The following is a 24,553-nucleotide window of genomic DNA, read 5'->3' as shown; positions in this document are numbered from 1 at the left end:
TGTGTGTGGGCATCACATTAGGTAACTGAACTGCTGAGATTTTATCTGCAGTGCAGACAAAGATTAGTGAGAGTCTAGTGTGCTCATTCATAGTCAGGAAAACCAAGACATGGAGCTCGGATCAGCGGTCAGTGCCGTGAGGAGTATGAGGGTGCTGGTTGGTGAGGAAGTACGTCCTGCAGTCGTGGTTATAAAAGACGGGAAAATACATGAAATCGTCCCGAGCTGCAGCTTTTCTGAGGATGTGGGCTGTCAGGTAAGCTGGGTCTCACTGCTCTGAGTTTCAGGATGCTGGAATGAAAGCTGATGTGCTGCCTGTGAGGGTGTAATTCAGTGATTTAACCCTCCTGTTTCCTCTCAGATGTTTGTCGGTGTTGTCCTGAAACCCTTCTGTCATTTGCAGGTGTTGGACGTGGGTGACAGCGTGGTGATGCCAGGTATCGTAGACTGCCACGTTCACGTGAACGAACCGGGCCGCGCCTCCTGGGAGGGTTTCTGGACCGCCACGAGAGCTGCAGCAGCTGGAGGGGTGACAACGATTGTGGACATGCCGCTGTAAGTCTGAGACTTCAGCAATCCAGAAATCAGTGCCTGCAGTCAGATCGCACAAAGTCACGGGTGGAACATAAAGTGGTCAGAGTAAACAGTCTGCAAACAGCCAGTGATCTGAGAGTCACGTCCATGGTCGGGTTTCAAATATCAAGGCTGAAATTTCAGTTTGTGAACAACTATTTATTCTAAAAACATAGACTGAATATGTTTGATGTGATTTGAAATCTAGAAAAGAAAACATAACGATACAATCTTACCTGAAGGGTTAAAAAAAGTTACAGCAGTGTTTTCTTTATTTATGTGTTGTGTTGTGCTGAATCCATTTCGAGGCTGAAATGATCTTTGTACTGAGAGGAGAACAATGTAGATGTGAAGATCCCAGCAGGCATTTGTTATTTACACAGAAACAGCATCCCTCCCACCACAACGCTCAGCAATTTTCACGAGAAGCTGCGGGAGGCGACAGGGAGGTGTTTTGTGGACGTGGCCTTCTGGGGAGGTGTGATCCCGGGCAATCAGGTACTGTACAGGTGAACAGCTGTGATGCAATGAGGTCCACAAACAGGCAGGTTGTAATGAATGTCTCGTGCAGCTCCAGCTCCGGCCCATGATCCAGGCTGGAGTGGCTGGCTTTAAGTGCTTCCTCATCCACAGCGGGGTGGACGAGTTCCCCCATGTGAATGACTGTGATTTACATACAGCCATGAAGCAGCTGCAAGGCACAGGAAGCGCCCTGCTGGTAATTTACAAACCAAAACATCTTGCATAACATTTAGTCCACAGAAGATGAATTCAAATAAAGCTTTCGCCCCGTGTCCTCCAGTTTCACGCAGAGAGGGACGTTCAGGAAGCGAAACAGGAGACTGGTGGTAACAATCATTTTACACTGTTTTATGAACATACTTAAAAATATATATTAAACATTTTCATTTGCACTGGCATCTAGTTTATTACTATATTTGGTTCAGTTCTCACAATATTAATGAGGTTTTGCTATAAATAAAACTTTGCTGCTAATATTTGTCATCATTTGTTTTTATTTGGTTTTTTTTGTGTTCTGGAATCAATTTTTTGGGTAGCGGCCTTAATTCGTCAATAAGATGCAATATGTCAGCTTCATCCTCTGATATCCAAAATCAAGGCTCATACCTAAGGAGCACTGCTGTACAACCTGTTTATGGTTTATAAATTTCCATTAATTTGTGGCTTTTCTGATTATTTTCACACCCAACCCCATCTTAGACCTTTGCCAGTACTCCACCTTCCTGCAGTCCAGGCCAGATGTTATGGAGATTGAGGCTATTCGTGTTGTCACAGAGCTCTGCCTGCAGTACCGGTGAGAACATCAGCAATGTCCAAAATATTCTGTATAGGTTCTGTTTGCTGCAGTAAAATCAGGGTCAAATCTACCCCCTCAGAATCAGCTGTTCTTTATGTACAGTAACTTTAGCATCATGCTGTAAAAACCATGCACAAGTTTCATTAAACACACTGAAGATATTGTAGGAAACAAACAAAAACCAGCTGATCCTGAGGGGGTCAGACAGGAGATGCTGATGTTTCCTGGGATCTCCCTGCACAAGGGTACGTTGCCATATAGTCCACTTGTCCTCTGCAAAGCCGCTGAAACTGATCGAGGAAGCACGGCAGGCCGGCGCTCCTCTGACGGTGGAGACCACCCACCACTACCTCAGCCTGTGTGCAGAAAACATACCTGCGGGGGCCACACAGTTCAAGTGCTGCCCGCCCATCAGAGGAGCCGTTAACCGGGTAAACATGCATGCGTACAGCAGACGCAGAGCTGAGTATTTTTAACATAAAAAACTGCCGCTGCTGTCTGTCTGCTTCTTCCCCACCAGGAGCAGTTATGGTCTGCGCTGAAAGCTGGACAGATTGACATGGTGGTCTCGGATCACTCCCCTTGCACCCCCGATTTGAAGAAACTGGACAGTGGAGACTTCATGCAGGCTTGGGGAGGGATTTCTTCTTTACAGTTTGGTACTGACTCACAGCGAACACACATGCAGAATATTTAATATGTAGTAGGCAGCTATTAAAAAGGCGGGCAGACCCCGATGTCTGCTGCAGTTCTGGTCCGCTGAGCCCCAGCTACATATCCAGCTCATGTAGCACACATTATTTAAGTTCTGCTGAAAGCCACTTTGTAACACTCCTCTGTCTCCTCCATTGTTAACATCATGCCTGATCTGTTGTGTAGCCAAAGCCGATCTTGCTGCAGCTTTCCAAGTATGCGGGTGGCAGAATGGAGAGGAAAAAATAAAAAAGCTGCAGCTCAAACAAAAATTATTATTTTTTGACTGAAGAAGTCCAGCTCAGCTGTTACAGCATAATTCAGGCTTTGGACAGCTCCCTCTGAAATTCTGTCCAATGGTAATGAGCCATTTTCAGTCCCAGAATACATTTTTGTCACTGATGAAATCACTGTGTTATATTCATAATAACACCAGCTGAAGGACACAAACAAAAGTCCAGCAGTGACGACTATGAGCAGAAGAGATGTTCTGATAACAGAAGTCTCCATCCATCGGTGCAAAGTTTCAACAAACAGAGCTGTGGCTAAAGGGCAGACCGATTATTTACCAACTCACTTTAAATTAAAATCACAGCCATATGTTATACCAACAATAACACAAAGCTCTGTGTGTAATGTGGCAGGAGTTTGCTTTGCTTTTACAGCAGTACTTTCAGGGTTTGGGCTCCTTTCCGGCTACAGTAACTAGCTCTTTTCTTAAAGACTGATGTAGCCCACAGAAATGAAAGCTAATGCCGCCTCTCGCCCTGTGGCAGCTGGGATCGGCTCTGCAACCCTGAATTGGATAAGCAGAAGAAAATGGATGGATTGCAAATGGAAACTAATCTGTTCAGTATTACAGGGATATGCTCCTTTTCTTTTGGGCTGGATTAGCTGCCCCCCCAGTCCCACCTAACCCATAACCCTTTTGACAATCGCTCACAGTTGGGTAAAGTTCACAGGAAGGTAAACATGGACGAGTGCCAGTTTAAAGCAATCATTTACTGTTCTGCCTCAGTGAGACACAGCCTGTCTCCTGACAGTGACACACGATGCTTCACCTCATAAAATCATGTTATTAAAGGATAAACAGAATGACTTCAGGAGCGGGGAAACTGTGATTTGACTGGTCTCAGCTCAGCTCTCTGTGATCGTCTTTGTTACATTTTCAGGCTTGTCTCTGTTCTGGAGTTCAGCCAGTAAGAGAGGTTTTCAGCTGCCTGATGTTGTGAGGCTTCTGAGCCAAAAAACAGCTCAGCTGTGCGGTCTCGACAGCCAGAAGGGCTGCCTCGCCCCCGGCTATGATGCCGACTTGGTCATATGGGACCCAGAGAGAGAATTTGAGGTTAGTATGAGGAATCCAAACCCTTAGCAACCACCGCATCCTGATGCAGAAGTGTTTCATCCTGTGCTGTGCTTCACAGATTCAGGAAGAAAACATAAACCATAAAAACAAGGTAAAGAAATGATTAACATACACATTTTATGATGAATTGAGGAGACTTGTTTGTACAGCAGTGTCCTGTGTGTGACTGTGTGTGTGCAGCTAACTCCTTACCTCGGCCTCAAACTGCAAGGGGTCGTGTGGGCCACCATCCTGAGGGGGCGGCTGGTGTACAGAGACGGCAGCTTCTGCCCCGAACCCCTCGGGAAGCATCTCCTCATCCCTCAGAGGACCAATCAGGCGCAACTGTGAAGCACAACAACGAGCTGTCATAATAAAGCCACCTAATCGCAATTATTGTGCTCACTGATTCTCACTGAATGCATCACCTTCTCTCTGACATCTAAGAAATTTAGGTTTTACATGAAAATATAATTGCAGCAGAGCAGGAACACGTGCTGACTGAACACATGGTTAATTATTTAATGACTTCATAATAATGGATAACAAAACTGATTTAAGGGCCATTTAAAACCTAAACGTTCAAATGAAACTTCAGCAAGCAGGAAAAATGAGCTGAGTTTTTATTATGGAGCAATACAAACAGAGTGCAAACCCTCCAGATCCCTCAGAGAACAACTGTTCTCAACAACAAATGTTACACCACACAGTAACACAATTACAGCTGTTAATTTATTGCTTCCTCCTCCTCCTCGCCGCAGCAGATCATCTGCTTCCATCTCCCCCTCTCCCAGCATCCTCCTCTGTCACACCACCCCTCTGCATGTCCTCCTTCACTACATCCACGCACCTCCTCTGAGGTCTTTTCCTCCTGCCTGGCTGCTCCATCTTCATCATCCTTTGTCACTCTAACTTTGTCTCCAAACCGCTCGACCTGAGCTGTCCCTCTGATCCTCTGATGTACCCGTCCATCCTGGTTTTAAGCTCCTAACATGTTCAGCTCTGCCACCTCCAGCTCAGCTTCCTGTCTTTGTGTCCAAGCCACCGTCTCCAAACCATCCATCACAGCAGGTCTCACCACCATCCTGTAAACCAAAGGCCAAACCAGGCCTGTCAAACTGATTTTAGTTCAGGGGCCACACAAAGTCTAAGACAACCAGTAACAGACCTCCAAATGTTCCCTTCTTTAAACGTAAAGAACCACTCTGAGAAATCACTGATTCACTAAACAGATGATGAGCAGCCTGAGACGTCCAAAGAAAAACAACAGTATATTATTTTGGAATTTAGCAACATTATTATATTTTTTATGATTCAAACAACTCGTCAAGATTTCAAATACATTTTCACTTGCATGCACGACTTACATCGCTGCAGTACAAATATCAGTGCATTTTATAGAGCTGGAATTATTACCTTTTAGTACCTTTTTATTGAGTTTACAGGAAACAGCTTTTTTACAGAAACTGTTCTTACACTGAGGTTTTCATACACTGTCTAAACAGTAAAATGAAACCTGTAAATATTACAAATGCCTGTCAGCTGGTTGAAAGCTGCTTCTTCCTGTTGTTGGGTTTTTAATAACTGTGCTATGATGGGTCATGTCATGGATTTAATTATGGGTCATTAAAATCCACCTTAAAAAGTGGATTTACACTGTGACCGTTCCAGCACTTCAGTGGTTAAACCTGACACTGTGGTCAGTCAGTAGTCAATGATTAACATCTCAGGACATGTTGGATAACTTCCTTATCTAGAAAATGGGAACGCATCGAGCTCTATGAGCTCGTTCCGCACAGAGACCAACAAGTGTTGACACAAGACGAACGAGATAAAAGCAGAGCGTGACGGTCCTCTGAGCTGAGGAGCTCACTGGTCAGATAGAGAGGAGTGTTTAGCTGATGCGTTACCTACCCCGATTCCTCTGCTCTTTCTGGTTTTACTTGCTTGTTTTGCTGCTGGGAACATGTCAGCCATTTCTGTACCGCCACCAAAATGCCTGCAGAAGCCTCTGGTGGTTCCTCATCGTCACATGTTTGGACCAGGACCCTCCAACGTCCCTCCACGCATCTTGGAAGCTGGTGCCAATCCTGTCATTGGACACATGCATCCAGAGATATTTGAGGTTACTTTAGGGGTTTAACACAGATGATTGATTCTCTGATCTGAGCTAAGTTTGGGTTGCATGTGTTAATGCCATTCTCAGTCCTGCTCTAACTGACAGCAGCAGGTAGAGGCAGGATACTTTGATTTAAAGAACTAATTTCTCCAAACTGAGCTCTTTTTCCATTGCAGATAATGAGTGACATCAAAAGTGGGATCCAGTACATGTTCCAGACTCAAAACAAAGTGACTTTAGCCGTGAGCGGCACTGGCCACACTGCTATGGAGTGTGCCATCTTCAACACAGTGGAGCCCGGGGACAGTGTGCTCGCAGCTGTGAACGGCATCTGGGGAGAGAGAGCAGCAGACATGGCAGAGAGGATAGGTAAGGCTCGCTGTGCCCTTTTAACTGACAGAGCCTTCAGAAATATCATTTCCTAAAGCCGACGGACACTGTTCAAACAGACTAACCAGGACTAAAAGGAGAATCTGTTGTGGACCGACACCACAGAGTGTATATGAAAGATGAGCCAGGATGACATCACCTACTGGTTAGCAAGTCCTGTTGTGAAGCCTCCTGCTGCAGTTATGCTTGATGCTTGTTGCTCATGTAACTGCTCACACTGGTGCTTGCAGCCTACTCCTAAACAACAGGTGCCACAACTCCAAAACCAACTGCTTCCGCACTGAAATGGGAAAAGAAGACATGGAATTAGAAACAAAGAGATGGTGGAGGATTTTCTCATTCTGTTTCCTGCAGAATGCCTCAGATTTTCCAAATTTTCAGGAATCTTTGGGAATCTCTGCTCCTGCATTGATATGTCACTGAAATGGACGATGAATGAAGAAAACCGACCCTCTCGCACAGCTGTGCCTCCACCGTGGCTGCACTGTGTGTTCCAGGTTACAAAAACTGTGAAACACCAAAGCACACAGCAGCTGAGACAGAGAACATAATCTGCCTGTCGGGCTTTTCGATGACAGAAACCTGCCTGCTTGGAACCAGACGTCTGACTGACAAATGGTTATACTACCACACTTCATATGGTAGCAACCTGTCAGTCATACACTGAAACATACCTTTCTTTTTCATCCACCTAATGGGGAGCATTGTTTACAAACTGAACTTAATGTTGTACCAGCAGCTGAAGCTATAATCTCATGGGGAACGTGTTTACTGAGGTCATAGAGTGCAGGAGCCGGAAGTCTTTATGCAACCAGAAGAGTCGCCCCCTGCTGATCATCAGAAAGAATGCCGTTTACTGCAGTTCTTCGTAGAAGAAATCCATCTTTTATATACAGTCTGTGATTAATTCCCATTCATTGCTCAAGTGTTCACTGCAGCCTGGCAGCACAAATGGGACTGACACCAAAGAAAGCACAGTGACCACACCTATCATAATCAATAACATGTCAGTCAGTGCTCGACTGTTTTAGGGCCAGCAGTGTGGCACAAGTTAATAAAATATATTCCTGTAAGTCTTTCCACAGGATTTAGTGATAAAAATACAAAGTATTACCACTGCTGTCTTTTAAAGACAGCTTTAACTGGTGAAATGAAAATTATTAATTTTATTATTAATTATTAATTAAGTTAATTTTTAAAAACCATCAAACCCACAGGCGCCAGAGTAAACACCATAGTGGCTCCCCCTGGTGGCTGCTTGACTGTTGAAGACATTGAGAAGGTATTGCTTCCTGACTCCAGTCATCAGGTAACTCTAATTATTCCTGTCACTGCCAGAGCCTGTGTAATCACACTGTTCTCTCACCACAGGCATTGTCCAAGCACAGGCCTGTGCTGCTCTTCCTGGCACACGGAGAATCTTCTACGGGAGTCTTGCATCCTTTGGACGGCATCGGAAAGCTGTGCCATAAGTAAGATGCAGCGTACGTGCCTTCGTCATCACCACGTCTGTAGTTACAAACAGGTGATACAGATGTTTTGTGATTTGTGTCTACAGGTATAACTGCCTGTTTCTAGTAGACTGTGTGGCTTCAATTGGAGGCGCCCCTGTTTACATGGACCAACAAGGTGTGCTGAATCATCCTGCTGAATGTTGTGGATTAAATATTTTGATATGTGCTATTTTATGATGCTACAGATATATATGGATTTTTTTTTTTTTGTGGATGTTTGTGCTTGTAGAGATAGATATCCTGTATACAGGCTCCCAAAAGGTTCTGAATGCCCCACCGGGCACAGCACCGATTTCCTTCAGTGAGAGGGCATGGTGAGAACTACGTTTTATACTGTTCACAGCTGCAAGTAATAAAGTAACACGAGTATTTAAGGCTGCATTTATCCGCAGCCAAAAAATCTTCAGCCGAAGGACAAAGCCGGTGTCATTTTTTTTGGATTTGAGTTGCCTGGCAAACTACTGGGGATGTGATGGAAAGCCATCAAGAGTGTAAGACTGTTTATCTTCAGCAGACAGGATCACGTTTGAAACTCAATCTTAATATATTACTGAGATCATTCAGCATTGCTTTGTCTCTTTTCATAGATATCACCACACAGGTCCAGTCACTGCTTTTTACTCTCTGAGGGAAAGTCTGGCTGTCCTTGTTGAAGAGGTGGGATGTGTCTTACTATTACGTTTGAGCAGTCATTTTAGCCACTGAAGCAGGAAGTGGAGTGATGAAAACAGAGCATCCTCCTCTGTGGAAACAGTACATGAAAGCACTACAGCTAAAAAGTTTGGAGTCACCAAGAAAATGTCACATTTTCAGTTAAAATTCTGACTTTTATTCAGCAGATGAGTTGGAGAGTGAATATGAAATATAGTCGAGGTCCCTCACTTTGGTTTTATCAAAGACTCGTCAGCTGCAGCAGTCACAGCTTTGCAGATGTTTGGTCTCAGTTTCTTGAGGAAACCTGGAAACACTTCACCCCATGTTTCCTGAGGCATTTCCCACAAGCTGCATTTGTTTGATGGCCACTTCTTATGAACTGCTCCCATAAAAGTTCAAAGCAGTTGAATCTTATGTGGTCCAGTAACTGTCCTGGTCTCCCCATACAGGAAACTGTCAACTAGCCCAGGTAATTAGACAGGGTTACCAGGGCATGGAGCCAGGCCTGGGGGAGGAGCCTGAGCACCTGTTGACTCTGCATTAGGACACGGGGAATGGAAATTAGTTCTAATCAAACGACAGGATGTGATGTGGCATTGAAAAATGTTTTAAGTGCTTTTCTTTCAAATAAAACAACCCTGAGCCTGGTTCTGCTGGAGGTTTCTTCCTGTTAAAGGGAGTTTTTCCTTCCCACTGTCACCAAGTGCTGCTCATAGGGGGTCGTTTTGACTGTTGGGTTTTCTCTGTATTATTGTAGGGCCTTTACCCACAATATAAAGCACCTTGAAGGGACTGTTTGTTGTGATTTTGTGCTATATAAATAAAATTGAATTGAATAGTGTACACACTGGTCTAAGATAGTGAACATGAAACACCACAGCTGCAGAGTACACTGGTGTCATTAACACTGTGAAAATGGAGATAAGAGTTGTGAGTAAATGACTTGCTGCTCCAGTGTCTGCTTTGATGCTTTAATTCTGTTCGTCTAAGGGTTTGGAGAACTCATGGGACAGACATCAGAAGGTGGCTGAATATTTCCACGCTGGCCTGGAGAGCATGGCTCTCAAGCTTTTCGTCAAAGAAAAGGTGAGTTTTACAACGATCAGGACGATCTACGGAGGAATTTACATCAGGCAATCAGCTGTTTCTGATATGAAATACAATGACCTGTTTGTTACAGCATCTAAGACTACCCACAGTCACCACCATTGTTGCTCCTCATGGATATGACTGGAAAGAGATCACAAGCTACATCATGAAAACACACAATCTGGAGATTTCCGGAGGGCTCGGACCATCGGTTGGTTTGGTAAGAGGAACGGACCGAGTGTCAGTATTTATCATCCCAACGATGTCCGATCCAAGCCGGATGTGTTTGGTTTTTCCAGGTGCTCCGTGTGGGACTGATGGGATGTAACAGCAGCAGAGCGAATGCTGACATGGTGCTGGCAGCACTGAGAGACGCTCTGAAACACTGTCACAGGAGCAAAGTGTAACGTGTGTTTGATGCTGTAAAGATCATCGTGCCATAAGGAAGAAAATCAGTGTGATAAATAAGTGATTATTCTTGGTGTAGTGCAGCTAAATATTATTATATAACTCTATTAAATAACTGTTCATGACTATGATATAAATGCAGTAACTTGACATGACAGCATCTATAAATGGCACCTTTCACGTGTACAAGAGAAACAACCCACCCCACCCCGTCCACCTGCATTATTGTGCTCCTTTGTTTTTTTGTGTTCCAAAACAAACAAACCACTATATCAACTGATTATTATTGAAACTGTAAATAATACAGTAACTAAAAATAAATACAAATCCTTTCATTACACTCATTCATTCGGTTGTAGCCAGTGGAGCAGTTTGCCCCCCCCCCCCCCCCCCCCCCCCCAGTCATCAGAGTAAGAAAGGTGTCTTTTTAAATACAAGCACTGCAGCTATTTATCTACTTGGAGTGACAGCCAGCTCAAATTATGGCATCAACACCGAGCTGTGGCACCTGCAGAGGCATTTGGAGGCCATTTATGATGATGCATGGTGCCACGGCTACTACAGAACTGGCATTTCTGCTCCCTTGTTTCCAGAGGTGGGAAGTAACGAAGTACAAATACTTCGTTACTGTACTTAAGTAGATTTTTCAGGTATCTGTACTTTACTTAAGTATTTATTTTTCTGACTACTTTTTACTTTTACTCCCTACATTTTTACACAAGTATCGGTACTTTCTACTTCTTACATTTTCAAACAGACTCGTTACTTTTTAACACGTCAGAGAGAAGTTTGCATTTCCGGTCAGTGCGCCGTCAAACATCAAACGATCTGAGCCTAAACGGAGGAATAATAACACATTAGAGACAATCGTACTGCGTATCCTCCATCATCGGGGCTGATCTCGTACAAAGGGATTAAATACGCAAACCCATATAATTAATGTATCATTTATAGCGCTATAATCGGGGGTTACAGCGGGCCGGACCGAGTCCGTAAGTTGCGCTGCGGCACATAAACAGCTTAGCTAGCGCTACTGAAGAGGAGCGAGCATGAAGGAAGTAACGTGTGTCAGGTAAATGCAACGTTTCTAAATGCTCAACAAATATCAGCAAACACACAAAGTGTGTGCAGTTTGTCACACAGTGTGTCTGCTAGCTAAAAGAAGAGCTGCTGTATTTCAGGGAGAGCAAAGAGAGAGAGGTTCACTCAGAGATGGAGAAAGAGGACAGGAGAGGAAGAAGAGAGGTTAGAATTAAAGGTAAGGACTGGAAAACAAACTGAAGTATGCTGACTTTGTGTTATTCAAAGATTCTATGAAAATACTGCAGTTTAGGTCAGCTTGTTGTACTGTATTTACAGTAAAGCTCTGTGTTGGACTGGAGCACAGTGTCTGTGTTCATGGTCAGAGTTACAGGTTACATCAGTGCAGCAGAGATGAGTTTGAATCAAAGCTGCTGATGCTGAGATCACTGAATCCAACATTTCTACAGCCTGTATGCTGTCAGTGTAGGGGATGGAGATCAGCTCAGAGAGCTGTGAAATACTGGGTTACATCTTTGAGAGTTCAGTTCATCCACACAGAGCAGTAAACCTCAGAGCAGCAGCAGCAGGTCAGCTGATCACAGCCTGCACACCAACATCATTTACTGCAGCTACAATAGAAAGTTGTGATTCTTCTCCCCATGCAGAGCCACTACAGCTGATCTTAGGGTTCCTCCACCTTCTGAATCCCACTGTAACCCCTGAGTATCCTCATGTTTGTGTTTAGGTGGAGGCACAGTCACCCTCTACTATGGAGGACACAGAGAACAGAGCTGTGTTTAAATTCCCTTTAACAGTTTGTGTCCTACAAAGCAGATTCAAGCTGAGAGCATTCATTAGGATTAAAATTTAGATTGGAATAACATTTGTATTCTCATGTAATATTATTTTATATTATTACAATAATATATAATGAGGTTCGGTTAGTTTTACAAAAAAATAGCTTGTAGAAACATCCTCCAAAGAACTACTTTTACTTTCTTACTTTGAGTACATTTCAGAGCCTGTACTTTTTTACTTTTACTTAAGTAGAGAAGTTGAACCAGTACTTCGACTTTTACTAAAGTATTTTTTAACATAAGTACTTGTACTTCTACTTAAGTACAGAATGTCAGTACTTTTGCCACCTCTGCTTGTTTCTAACTTTTCTGACTTCATGCTCTTACGGCCACACCACCCAGAACACGCCCGATTGCATCTGATCTCAGAATTTAAGCAAGGTCACTTCAATTCAATTTTATTTATATAGCATCAAATCACAACAAATAGACGCCTCAAGGTGCTTTGTATAGTAAGGTAAAGACCCTACAATAATACAGAGGAAACCCAACAGTCAAAACAACCCCCTATGAGCAGCACTATGCCACGAGTGTCTGTGCTGTGATTTTTTCAATGAAAAAAATGTACCTTGGCTCAAAAAAGGTTGAAAAACACTGTACTAATCAGAAGGTCCTTGGGCAACACACTGAACCCCAAAATGTGTTCATTGGAGTGTGAATGTGTGTGATGTTAGACAGAAAGCACGTAGGTGTAGGAAACGTGCTTGTGTGAATGAGGCATTAATCCCTAGCTGCAGGCATGCTGAATACAGGATATGATTTACTGGGTGACTTGTGAGCGTCTCAGTTTGACCCAGCACGTCACCCACCTGGTGACATCACAGCAGGCATTTCCATCTTTTATACATGTCTGCGGTTCAACTCCCACATGCTAAATCTTCTCTAAACCTTGGCATTGACTCCCCAGGTGTGAAGGGGTTGAACTGCATTCTTCTGAAATAAGTTCACAGATGTGGTGTTTTGATGATGGAGAGCAAACTGGTGCAACACGTCACAGGAGTGTTTGGTTGGTTTGAAATCTGGAGTCTGTAAAGACCATAGCATGTAATTCAGAGCCAGGATGAAGGTGATGAAGCTGCGGTGGGCAGCAAATCACGGCATCGGCACCGAGCCGTGGCCCCTTCAGATGCCACTTTTAAATGATCATGCATTAATGATCTGTGGGGGTTAGGAGTAGACGGTAGAGGGCAGCAACAAGCGAACGTTGTCAAATGAACCGGAAGTACGTCATTGTGTCTTGTTGACGTTTTGTTTCAGTAAAGGCGGTAAATGGTGATCGGGGACCGGCCTGGGTTTAGGGTCTGGCTGCAGTTTGCTCGGAGCTTCAGTAACTTTCACCGCGGGGCTGACCGGCGCTTGACGGGGATGGCGGGGAAGAGAGGCGCGCTGATCGTGCTGGAGGGGGTGGACAGGGCCGGGAAGACCACCCAGTGCAGCAGGCTGGTTCAGGCTCTGCAGCAGAGCGGCAGGCCGGCGGAGATGATGAGGTTCCCCGGTGAGGCCGCTTTCCGTTTGTCGCTGATGGGGCTGAAGGTTTCGGCTTCATGTCTGATGTTCTGTCCCGTGCTGGTTTTGTTCACGCAGACAGGACCACGACGATCGGAAAGCTGATCAGCGCGTACCTGGAGAAGAAGAGTGATCTGGAGGACCACACGGTGCACTTGCTGTTCTCTGCAAACCGCTGGGAGCTGGTGTAAGCCTCTTTGTGTTACTGTGAAAGTCTGTGTTATTTGGGCAGAGCGGGAACAGAAACGCACAGGTGTGTTCAATACCTTTAATGATGGCCGCACTTAGAGGAGGTCAGGTTCCTGCTGTCTACAAATCACGGTTAAAACCATCAGTGTCGGTGGACTGATCCTCCCACTAATGACACGCCAGTAGGTGACGTGTCGTTACTGTATGAGTTGTGGTCTCAGCAGTTGGAGGAGTGTTTGAATATTGGGTGTTTTGTAAAACCTGCTGGGTGGATGGAGGGGGAGCAAAGACTGAGACAGCTCCTAAAGCTCCAGGTGCTCTGCCTACCAGGAACCTGCAAGGTAACACACAGAGAGGCAGACACATAGCAGGAGGGCAAACTAAACATGTCTATTATTCAATTATGGGACAAAGTCTGGGTAAAACTCAAGGAGTTGTACTGATGGGCTCCTTGCATTTGCTACAGTAGCATTTCTTTGTAGTGTAGAAAAACGGTGTTATTTTGTAGGAGACCTCAGACTGTTGTTGAGTTTTATGAACCACCTCCTTTACTCTAAAACACGGGGGTGTGATGTCATGTTAGCAGCTTCAGCTCAGACTGAGCTGCGTGAGGCCCATGAACTAAAATGCTTTGACTCTGCAGTGCTGTAACATCATCTTTGAGCCTTACTGATGATGAACCAGCTGTTTAATGATGCACCGTATTTCTGTAAGCCCTCGAGGGACAGTGCGTTATTATTTCAGCATTTTCGTGCCTTCGTCTTCTTGCCTCGGTTCCTTCTGTGTCCAGTTTTTTTTAGGTGCATATGGACCTGGGAGAGAGCCAGAGGCGAGCTGAGGAAACTGAACGATCACAGCGGTCTTTTTATGGGGCTCATGATAATAACAATCATCCCCACCAGCCACACTGCTTAAAAACACACAGAACCTACCAACAAATAAATGTGCTGATGGTTTTGTTTCTTGTTGCATTTTATTGCCTAAAATCTTCATGCAGCCTAACAGATTCTAACCCACAGGCCTTTAATAAAGAAGAAGCTGGAGCAAGGCATCACTCTGGTTGTGGACAGGTACGCCTTCTCTGGAGCTGCTTTCACCAGTGCTAAGCCAGTGAGTGTTCTGCTTTTCATCCATCAGTTTGTTATTATAAGGTGCAGGCGAGTGTGACAGATGGAGGCTTTGTGTCCTTCAGGGTTTCTCCCTGGACTGGTGCATGCAGCCTGACGTGGGGCTGCCAAAGCCAGACCTCGTTATGTTTCTGCAGCTGAGCCCGGCTGAGGCTGCGCTCAGAGGACAGTTTGGACAAGAGAGATACGAGACGAGTGCCTTCCAAAACATGGTTCAACAGAGGTTTGAACAGCTGATGAAGGATCCGACGGTAAACTGGCAGGTATGAGGGAAGTCTGCATCGAGGAGTTATTCCAACGGGATATTTAAGACAGGGATGCACCGACCCGATATTTGGATATCTGTCTGATCTGGAATCAAATCTGAGTCCGGTGTTGTGGCTGCAGGCTGATCTGTTAAATTTAGTTCTGTTTACACTGTGCCAGCAGCAAAGCACGTCCTGAACTCACACCTGCTACACCAACAGCTTTTTTCATATCTTTATCGTTTTGAATTAATACCTGTGGTCAGAGTGACTCAACACAACTGAAAAGCTCTGACGACACTGCCTTTGTTGATCAGTCTCCCATTATGTGCTTCACCTCTGGGGCAGCTTTTATCATATAGAGTAATACAGCATGCTGTCATTGTACTCCACAGTGACGGAGTACAATGTCCCTGCTCTCACTGTGGGTGCACAGTGAGAGCAGGGACAGGAAAGACTGATCTGAAATGAGTGGTGTGAAAGAGAATTTTCTTTTTTTTATTCTCCACTATATCTTGGACCTGTTATTACTTTACAAACAAGAATTCAGTAAATGAATCCTTGGATTTTCTTTTTTTTTTTTTTTTTAAATGTAATGTTACAGTTATGGAAGCAGTGTTTGAGCCTGAGCTTCTCTTGTGGGGCCTCCACACAGGATGCAGCATGTGCTGAGCTGGGATCAGTGAGCTGCAGAGCTTCCAGCAGGGTGCTGGTGTTTGCCTCCTCACTCATACCTGAGCTGTGTCAGCTCTGTAGAGCTGCTGGGAGGAAGACTACTCGACTAAGCCTCAGAGCTGCATCCATAGAGATGGAAAACTCCTTTTCCTCAAGCTCAATGATGCGGCCTCCTGTGTGGAAGCACGTTCACACATAAAGGGATGATCCCGCGTCTCTTCCCTGCACTCCCTGTACCAGAACAGGAAAAGGTCGGCTCGGTGCATCCCAGACTTAAATCGCTGATACTGTCCTAACGATCTAAATCTTCTGTCTCAGGTGATCGATGCCGCGCAGAATATTGAAAGTGTTCACAGAGACATCACGGCCCACAGTGTTAACGCCATCAAGGAGGCACAGAACCTGCCGGTTGGAGAGCTCTGGAAGTGAACTCTGAGGACTAAACCTCCTGAACCCCACAGACTCTGACCACAATATAACACCCCACATTTTTATAATTAAAGAGACTGATTTTATTTTTACTTTGTAATCCTTACATGTCTATTGTTCTGCCACCTGCCTATATACTGTTTTGATTAAATAAATAATCTTCAAATGAATGCGTATGTTTCAGACTCGGCGAGGATACAACTAATACAGCTCGTCTTCAGGCTAAATTTGGTTTTGTTACAGGCTGTTAGAGACGTCAGTTATTAGTGACAAACCGCGTAAGCCGTGGGCATCGTGACCACACTGTTTCTACACAACATAAAACTGTTATGGCAATTTTACTTATGGAGTCAGGGAAAGGCACCATATCACTTCAGAAGAAACGTTTGAAAGTGTTAAGACTTGAATGGAAACACATGTATGTGAAGATGTGCATACAGAATTTGTCCTGAGCTCCTGCTACAGCTCCCCCCCCACCCACCCACCCCCAGCAGTCTCAGTGTCGGAGCATTCAGACGCTGTGTGTCACACACTTGACTGGACTGGCTCGAGAGGTTTCCAGTTAATGTTCCTCCCCTCAGGCGTCCCTTCTGATACAGAGAAGAAACGGCAACTCTTCGCCCGCTGTTAGAACAGCGATTCATTGTTCGTTATGTTCGTCACAGGGAAAGGATCTCGAACTCCTCGTCTTCTGAATCGAAGAACCGCTCCAACCTGTCGGAGTCTGAGAAATCTGCAAAGGGAATTTAATAAAAAAAAAAAATTAAAATTCAGATTTATTAGCCCTGTGAGGGCTAAAGGTTCCAGAGTGGTAGTGCATGCAGACCCACATCTTAACTTCTTCCTGTTATCATTTATTCAGCTTTACAATCAATGCAGCATCACTGCCTCTGGGCACAACAGCTCCACAGGGAAAGATAAATGTTCTCATTTTCCTCTCACTCAGACCTCACAGAATTGAATTAATTTATAAAATCATTTAAAATTTACCGGGAGTAAGGTTGAGGGTGTCCACGCTGACCATATGAGAGGGTTGGCTGTCTACGAGTTCAAACATGGGCAGGGTCCCTCTGTTGCAGGACAGCTACAAGACAAGGACCCTCGTTTCATGATTTCCATAAACACAGCAATGCTTTTATTAAACTGCAACAGACAAAGATCAGTGTTCAGAGACACACCCTTCTTATGCGCATACACCAGTCATCAAACTCGTCCTCTGTTCTGCAGAAGAAACCCTGGAAGACCAAAAAAAACACATTCATGTTGAACAATATTAATATTCATATCTGCACACAATAGCCTCTGTGTCATCTCTGCTGTTTTGATTGTACTGTCGGGCGGAGGCTCTTCTGCAACATCCAGAGACAGCATGACACTTTCTCCAAGCCTGTTGCTGCTCCACTAGCTCATCACATGCCTCCACTGCCTTATCGGACACTACATGCTGGACAAACCTGGGCTGAGGCCTGTTAACGTCCACAGTCCAGCTAAGACACACAGCTTTTGCCACAAGTCTTTTCTTTTGGTCTGCAAGATGTGATCTTTCCCCTTTATTACCCTCACTGTCAATCAGGACTTTTGACTGAGCTTCCTTTTTAGGGAAAAATTCAGTGCTGATGTAGTAAATTAACCATTCACAGCTTTTTCCCCCTTTGGTACACCTTTTAGGAAGCACTGGTCTAAGAGACCTCTGTCAGACTCTCGCTGGCAGTCCTACCGCTGCAATAGAGGGGTCCAGTTCACAGATGTGCATGCGACAGGGTGGGTGCTGGCAGTGGTACGTCTCATCGGGGACCTGACCGTCATCAGACGGCTCCACTGCAGGCTGTGTGGTGTGAGGGTCTAAATAGATGAGTTCTTCTCCTGGGGACAAAGAGCCGTGTTCAGAGCCCGACAGGTTAACATAAAGAAGGTGTTTAAGAAGAAAAGAAATAAATCACATGATGAGTATGAGCCGTTTGCACAGTTAAGGGTTTATTTCACAAACACAGAGACATACCGACATAACCAATGAAGTAATGGGCACTGTTGGGTTTTCCCCCAATAACACCAAGGGATTGAGGCAGCATGAAGCATTGCTGTGAAAAGAGACAAGAGGGTTTATCTCACCCCTGCTGTGGCTGAATGTGACTTTCATACACGGCATTGCTTAGAGGAGCTTTTCATTCAGGCACAGTTGTTATGGTTGGTTAACACTTTGATCCTGTAACACTGTCAGACTCTCGGTGGACGGTTAAATTAATCATCTATTTCAGCTGAACAGAGATGTGTTTTTTGCTTCATGCATTAGAGAGACGCTGAGATCGAGAAGCGGCCGACGGTCTGCTGTATGCCACTTCTACAGCAGCAAGTCGCTCCCAGCGGATCGATGGAGGTGGCTTATAGTCTAAGACGTGCACCAATTTAAAGGCAGCAGAAGACACTTTGATACTTTGTATCTCAGCACTGCTGATACATTCTTTACCTTTCCTCTAAACTGGCACCTGCACTCCCCACAGCACAAAAAAAACAACACAATATGTTCAGATGCTAATAGCTGCTGCTGTAGCCTCAGGCAGACGGGGCTACGGTGCTCTAACGTTTTATCTGACCATCTCCTGATCTTTCTTTCTCCCCACTGTCAGACTTGACAGCACTTGTTTCCATGCAGCTCCTTCCTCCACTGTAAAGTCTGGACACACGGTGGCTGCACCCATGGGCCTGACTGAAAAACTGAGGACACTGCATGCTAACTTTTCCTGCAGACTGATATAAAAGGGAGCCGGTCACTCATCACGTGTTGCTCTGTCACTGATGGTTGGTCACCAACAGATGTCCCAGGCTCCAGTTGCCTAGGCAACCCTCTAACGTATAAACCACTTTGTCATGTGTCATTCACCAGTATCCTTTGCTGTCATTGGTAGTCGAGTCAGTGGCTCGCCTAGTTTAATTTAGGCCCCGCCCACTTCCAGAGATGCTTGAAGTTGCTGAACATCACTGCCCCCTTACAGACGCTGGCTGCCTGATGTTTCAATGTCTGACATTCTAGATTTCATCATCATGTTGCTTTTTTGTGGTTATCTGTCATTTTTCTCATTTTGTAAAATCACGCCCACAGTGACAGTGCTCATTTTTCATGATACAATGACCATAACTACCCACAGAGTTAGCTGTGTCATTATGCTGTACACGCCAGTTTCTCACCTTCAGGGTTTCGATGTAGGCATCATTTATATCGCTCAGGCCCAGCCTGAGGGGGATGAGCAGTACCAGAGGTTTCCAGAGCGCCGTCTCCTCCTCAGCCAGCGCGCACGCTCCTTCCAGGCAGCCATTAAGCTCCCCCACTCCCTCTGGTTCTCCATAGGCTCCTGCAGCGTCCAGCCAGGGCATGCAAAGACGCTCTGCAGGGGAAAATGATCCCAAAAACACAAAATGACTCAGATTACCACTAACCATGCTGCCAGTGCATTAAGTGAAGAAAAACTACACCATACCAGGTATGAATTAGGGCATGCACTTTCCACTTTACAACCCTTTCTATCTCTTTGAATGTTGTCAAATTAAGTAGCAGAATACAGTTTGTGGATGACACATCAATCTGCAGATGTTTACACACAGAAACTGTTAGATTTAGTCAAATAATAACTGCATAAACAATCCACAATGACATGTACACAGGTTCAGCAAATGAAAGATAACGGGGAAAACTGTGCAAGTTGCAACACGGCTGCACTCACTGATCTCCTCGATGACCACAGTGTTGTCCATCGCCACGTGTACAACTAATTTGCTCCACGTATCAAACACCGCCAGCTTCCTGAAAGCACAACAGCACAGTCGCAGTCACACATTTGGATTTTACCAAAGAAAGAACGCCACACTCTCTGGACCTCCTGCTCCTCTGGGAGCCAGTCCACAATGAATGGGGCCCAGTGGAGCTGCAGTCCAAAAAAATGGGAATTTCACGGGGTGAACATTTTTATTCTGGAAATATTTCATCGTGTTATCTATATATATATATAGTTCTATGGTTTGAATTTTTATGGGTTTTGATTATAGTCAGATACCTTTGTGAGATTATGCATCCATCCTGAGCGCCCTCTGCTGAGCCCTGGCTGAACTACAACCAATGTTTTTGCACCAGGACTAAGTGAAAGCACTCTGCTGCCCTTCTGAGTCTTTGATAGTTTACTATTCTTATATTTTGTGTTGAAAAACAAGTAAAAGAAATTTTTATTGCAAACAATAAAAATCACACAGTGTCTCAGCCTGCCACACTGTTACTGGGGTTTCCTCAGCAGATTCATGTTCATATACCAGGAACATGTTCTGTCCTCTTACTGGGACTCTTTTCCAGTTTCCTGGTTACAAACACAGTAACAGGAACAGTTTGGAGAGTGAAAACAGCTGAGTGTCGAGCAGAAAAACTACAGCGCAGAAATCGTGCTAATGGATTAAAGATCAGCAATAAGCAGCAACATTAAGCAATGCTGTCAATAGGTGGATCCCAGATTTGACTAAGAGCCAGCATTACCCCTGAACCTGAGAGCAGCGGTAATGCACTCAAAAATGTGTTAGGCTTTAAAGACACAATTAATGTGTGTTAGAGAGAAATGCTGAACATAACAACTGCTGCTTTAACCTTTAATTCATCAGGCATAGCTCAGTACTTCCTTTGTTCCAGCTTTCCAAACGTGGGGATTTCTTGTATGTGTTGGCTTTGTGCGTTTGCGTAAAGTCTTGTGGTACTTTCCTGTACTTACTTTAGAACCTGGGCGACTGTGTTTGGTCCATACCACTGGCCAATAGGCTTTCCCTCTCCGACTCCCATTTGAGCTGCAGCGTTTAATAAGAAGAGAAGAAGACTTTCCTGTGAACTCTCCCACCGAGGCCTCGGTATAATTGGACGGGTTTGAAGCTCGGCACTCACGATTTGATGGATGGAATAATAGCTGTCTTTTTTTGTCGATGAAGGCATTGAGAATACTGATGTACTCCTCTCTTTGTTTCTGGCCTTTGGCCCATCTCCAGTCTGAAAACAAAAAGGTCAATTATGAAATTTCAATGAGGTCCAAAAATGAGCCCTGTGTGGTGCGGTCTATTAGCTGGAGAAGAGCTGCTGGTGCCACACTGACAAAATTTGGTTTCTGTGTTTACAAATCCACAAACACAGACATCTGCGTTTTTAAATGTGTGTACCTCTTCCTAAATGCCTGCACACCAAGGCCTCACCCAGGATCATCTGGCCGCACCGTAACATACATCCCCACCCCGTGTCTGATGTTGGTCCAGTCCCCCCTGTAACACATGCAGGAGTCATCCACATATCCTTTTGATGACCAGAAGTCACATTAAAACCTGTGACAGAGGCGATGAAGACATGAACTCACCAATTGGTGGGAAGTTTTTTCTGTATGTGAACCACAGTCGTGAAGTGACATCTGATAAAATCTCATCTTTCTCTACAATAAAGACATCACCATGTCACACATCCACATCGAAGTGATAAAACAGGGCATTCACTTTATGATTTGTTTCTTAATTACAGAAATTTTCACATAGTAAGACTGAAGTCCCACCTGTGAGCGCATTGTATTCTTTCCCCAAGACCCACACAGGCTCCGAAGTCTCAGGAAAATCTTCAAACTCACCAAAGCGAAGTGTGTCGTATGTCAAGGTAGCTGCAGAAGAAAAAGAAGTCAGAGGGGAGATAACGCTGTTTTCACACATGCACTGCAGCCCTGAACTCGTCTAGACAGGTAGCAGTCTGGCAGGAAGTGTCACCCTGTGTTCTGACCCCTGCACGCTCAGCACACACAGCTAACGGGGTTTATCTCCTGCTGTGCAGGGCATGTGAGAAAGGACAATATTCAGACTCATCGGGAAATGTCAGCTGTTTACCAGCAGCATCACTGGCCATTTGTTGCAGCTGATAAACATGAAGCAATCTCTGAGGGAGTTCAGATGGAGTATCCATTAGTTGCTGGAGTGGAATCGTAATCACTTACAGGAAAGAAGTTATATTTCCATAATGTTGGGGGCTTGATAGCTTGTGTACTCCATCATGGTCACCACTGTATTCTTCAGGTTTCCTCTATGATCAGTGATTCTACCCAACTACTCCATAGAAATGTGCCATGCACAGTTCGGAGTACATGATCTAAATTGAAATCACCCTTACTGCATGTAAAACAGCTACAGAGTTAGAAAGACTTCTCTAACATATAACACATCTGTATATCACCTGCCAGGATCAACTATCTGCAGCAGTGGAGAGGTGAAGAGAGTGCAGGCAGGATGGAGTGGGTGGAGAAGAGTGTCTGGAGTGGTTTGTGTCAAATGAGTAGCAGCAAGAGTGAAAGGGAAGGTTTACAAGATGGCAGTGAGACCTGCTATGATGGATGGTTTGAAGACGGTGGCTCTGACAAAAACAGGAGGCCGAGCTGAAGAGTTAAGATTTTCATTGGGAGTGAGCGGGATGGACAAGATCAGGAGCATGTATATCAGAGGGGTAGCTCACCTGGCACAGTTTAGAGACAAAGTAAGAGAGTAAGGCTGAGAAGGTTTTTAACATGTGCAATAACAGATATACGGGTAAAAGATGTTGAAGGCTAAGCTGTCAGGCAGGATGAGAGGAAGAAGAAGACAAAAGAGGAGGTTCATGGATGCAGTCAGAGAGGACATGCAGAGGGTTGGTGTGACAGAGGAGGATGCTGGGATAGGGTGAGGATGAAGAGCAGGTATGTGGAGTGACCATCTGGATCCAGTAAGTTTCTGTTGCTTCATTTTAAAGGTGAACTAAAGCCCGGAGACTCCATGTGAGAGAAAATGGGTGTGGAGGGGTCATTTTTATATTGAGGGGATTTTAAAAGGCCATGATGCCTCAACCCCCCCCGTTTCTTCTAGCATCTTCTAGAACCCCCCAACAGGCAGGTTTAATATTCCTGTACTTCTCTTTCATTGATGAGCCTGTCAGTGAATGTGTGCACTTTAAGCTGATGCAGATAACTTTACTGAGGTTTGCAGCTTGTCCACACAATCACACTCACACCAGCTAAGATCCTTAAACACTAATCACAAACACTGCTGCGTGTCAGGGCACAGATCAACAAACAATGAGGCCAATAAAAGTAAAGACATGAAAAATACATTTAAAAAACAGATTGCTCATTTTTAGACACATTTTCTTTGCCAATCAGAAAAGGAAGTTGATCTAAATGACCCCTGTCAGAGTTAACTGATCTAACAGCCGAGGCCATGAAGGACTTTTATCTCTGTTCCACACTGGAGTCCAAGGCAGCGGCGACCTGCGAGCAGCTTCCTGAACTCATTATTGTACTTATTGAATTTTAAAGACTGATGATGTTTTCCTGAAGCTGCAGTGACAGTAAGAGGCTTACAACGTTGTTTTCTACAGACAGAAACATGGATGTGCCACGCGCCTCCCAGTGTCACCCACTGTAGCCAACCTTTACATGGAGGAAGTGGAAAGTAAAGCTCTTGGCTCAGCTTCCTGAACTCATATGATAAAACATGGTCAGGGTGGTTAAACATGTGCTTTGCCTTCTTTATCACCTGATTTCTCAGAGTGAACCAGATGACCCCCGTGAATTTAGAGCAGGTGTGAGGAACTTTCTATCCTTAGCAGGTAAAACACTGAACAGCAGACAAAGGAAGATGTGAAGACTTTTAATTAATGAGCAATAAAACACGAAAAGTGTTCTTATTGACATTAAAAACTGCTGATGTTCTCCTGAAGTTGCAGTTACAGTAAGAGGCTCCGAGCTCAAAATAAACTGAATCACAGCAGAAACGAACATCAAGCAATGACCCACTTCTACTCACGAAATCAAACTGTGCTCTGATCAAATGCTGTGTATTACAAACACGCCGAGCTTTAATACGTGTTATCCACATAACAGCAGTCAGGCTAACAGCAGCTGGATAGTGACACTGCATCAGCTGGATGCTCATATTGGGCGTAACGTTAGCACAAACAGTCGCAGGATGGACAGAGGTCGAATAATTTAAGGCAACACGTGACATCACTGCCAGCGACACCCTGGTGGCCGTTTCGGGGGACACGGCGAGTTGTCACAGCGGGAGTCCCGCAGATTCAGCAGCAGTGCGGGGCTAACGGGAGCTAGCAGTTAGCTTTAGTCATCACTTTAGCAGCTAGCGCCACCGAGGCTACGGCAGGCTGCCAGCTGGCGTCGCTGATCCCGCCGCGACAAAGCCAAGGATCCGCCGCCACGGATAAAAGAACGATGCTGCGGTCATTATAGTGCCTGACGAGGCCGCTAAAGGAAAAAAATGGCACATTTTCCTGTAAAATCTCGCTTACCTGCATCCATCCCGACGGTCTTCACCCGAGCGTGTTTGTTGTTCTCGGCACTCCGACACGCTGGACCAATGGGAAG

General features: G+C 44.9%; 4 protein-coding genes across 4 annotated transcripts; 3 read left to right on the top strand and 1 right to left on the bottom strand.

The window, feature by feature from the left end:
• LOC115779256 (allantoinase, mitochondrial) lies at positions 1–4,314 on the top strand. The gene is made up of 11 exons (XM_030727809.1): positions 1–256; positions 404–555; positions 957–1,071; positions 1,145–1,291; positions 1,376–1,421; positions 1,795–1,888; positions 2,136–2,322; positions 2,412–2,550; positions 3,757–3,929; positions 4,009–4,041; positions 4,131–4,314. The coding sequence occupies exons 1-11, from the start codon at positions 110–112 to the stop codon at positions 4,278–4,280; spliced, it is 1,383 nt and encodes a 460-aa protein (XP_030583669.1). The 5' UTR covers positions 1–109; the 3' UTR covers positions 4,281–4,314.
• A 1,407-nt stretch (positions 4,315–5,721) lies between these two features.
• On the top strand, positions 5,722–10,438 carry agxta (alanine--glyoxylate and serine--pyruvate aminotransferase a). The gene is made up of 11 exons (XM_030727630.1): positions 5,722–6,054; positions 6,225–6,417; positions 7,656–7,720; positions 7,810–7,910; positions 7,997–8,067; positions 8,182–8,266; positions 8,345–8,443; positions 8,540–8,609; positions 9,597–9,692; positions 9,787–9,915; positions 9,995–10,438. Exons 1-11 carry the CDS (start codon positions 5,896–5,898, stop codon positions 10,100–10,102), a joined length of 1,176 nt encoding a protein of 391 aa, XP_030583490.1. The 5' UTR covers positions 5,722–5,895; the 3' UTR covers positions 10,103–10,438.
• Positions 10,439–13,225: 2,787 nt separating this feature from the next.
• Positions 13,226–16,324, top strand: dtymk (deoxythymidylate kinase (thymidylate kinase)). The gene is made up of 5 exons (XM_030727663.1): positions 13,226–13,478; positions 13,568–13,676; positions 14,698–14,788; positions 14,871–15,068; positions 16,044–16,324. The coding sequence occupies exons 1-5, from the start codon at positions 13,253–13,255 to the stop codon at positions 16,152–16,154; spliced, it is 735 nt and encodes a 244-aa protein (XP_030583523.1). The 5' UTR covers positions 13,226–13,252; the 3' UTR covers positions 16,155–16,324.
• Positions 16,325–16,643: 319 nt separating this feature from the next.
• atg4b (autophagy related 4B, cysteine peptidase) lies at positions 16,644–24,553 on the bottom strand. The gene is given in 14 exon segments (XM_030727662.1): positions 16,644–16,887; positions 17,145–17,238; positions 17,333–17,389; positions 17,872–18,017; positions 18,154–18,232; positions 19,338–19,534; positions 19,871–19,950; positions 20,897–20,969; positions 21,060–21,096; positions 21,098–21,165; positions 21,333–21,431; positions 21,524–21,595; positions 21,713–21,814; positions 24,478–24,553. Coding segments are annotated over 14 exon segments (1,188 nt in total). The 5' UTR covers positions 24,488–24,553; the 3' UTR covers positions 16,644–16,813.

The sequence above is a fragment of the Archocentrus centrarchus genome, chromosome 4 (genome assembly GCF_007364275.1).
Source record: "Archocentrus centrarchus isolate MPI-CPG fArcCen1 chromosome 4, fArcCen1, whole genome shotgun sequence".
Classification (NCBI taxonomy): Eukaryota; Metazoa; Chordata; class Actinopteri; order Cichliformes; family Cichlidae; genus Archocentrus; species Archocentrus centrarchus.
Note: the sequence above shows the minus strand (reverse complement) of the source record. Positions and strands in the feature narration are given on the sequence as shown.

Bases quoted from the DNA above. Each gene is read 5' to 3' on its own strand.
- LOC115779256 (XM_030727809.1), top strand. From the start codon at position 110: ATGGAGCTCGGATCAGCGGTCAGTGCCGTGAGGAGTATGAGGGTGCTG. The intron at 257-403 runs GTAAGCTGGGTC...TGTCATTTGCAG, and splicing joins CTGAGGATGTGGGCTGTCAG to GTGTTGGACGTGGGTGACAG. The intron at 1,889-2,135 runs GTGAGAACATCA...TCCCTGCACAAG, and splicing joins GAGCTCTGCCTGCAGTACCG to GGTACGTTGCCATATAGTCC.
- agxta (XM_030727630.1), top strand. From the start codon at position 5,896: ATGTCAGCCATTTCTGTACCGCCACCAAAATGCCTGCAGAAGCCTCTG. The intron at 9,693-9,786 runs GTGAGTTTTACA...TGTTTGTTACAG, and splicing joins AGCTTTTCGTCAAAGAAAAG to CATCTAAGACTACCCACAGT. The intron at 9,916-9,994 runs GTAAGAGGAACG...TGGTTTTTCCAG, and splicing joins TCGGACCATCGGTTGGTTTG to GTGCTCCGTGTGGGACTGAT.
- dtymk (XM_030727663.1), top strand. From the start codon at position 13,253: ATGGTGATCGGGGACCGGCCTGGGTTTAGGGTCTGGCTGCAGTTTGCT. The intron at 13,479-13,567 runs GTGAGGCCGCTT...TTGTTCACGCAG, and splicing joins GGAGATGATGAGGTTCCCCG to ACAGGACCACGACGATCGGA. The intron at 14,789-14,870 runs GTGAGTGTTCTG...TGTGTCCTTCAG, and splicing joins CTTTCACCAGTGCTAAGCCA to GGTTTCTCCCTGGACTGGTG.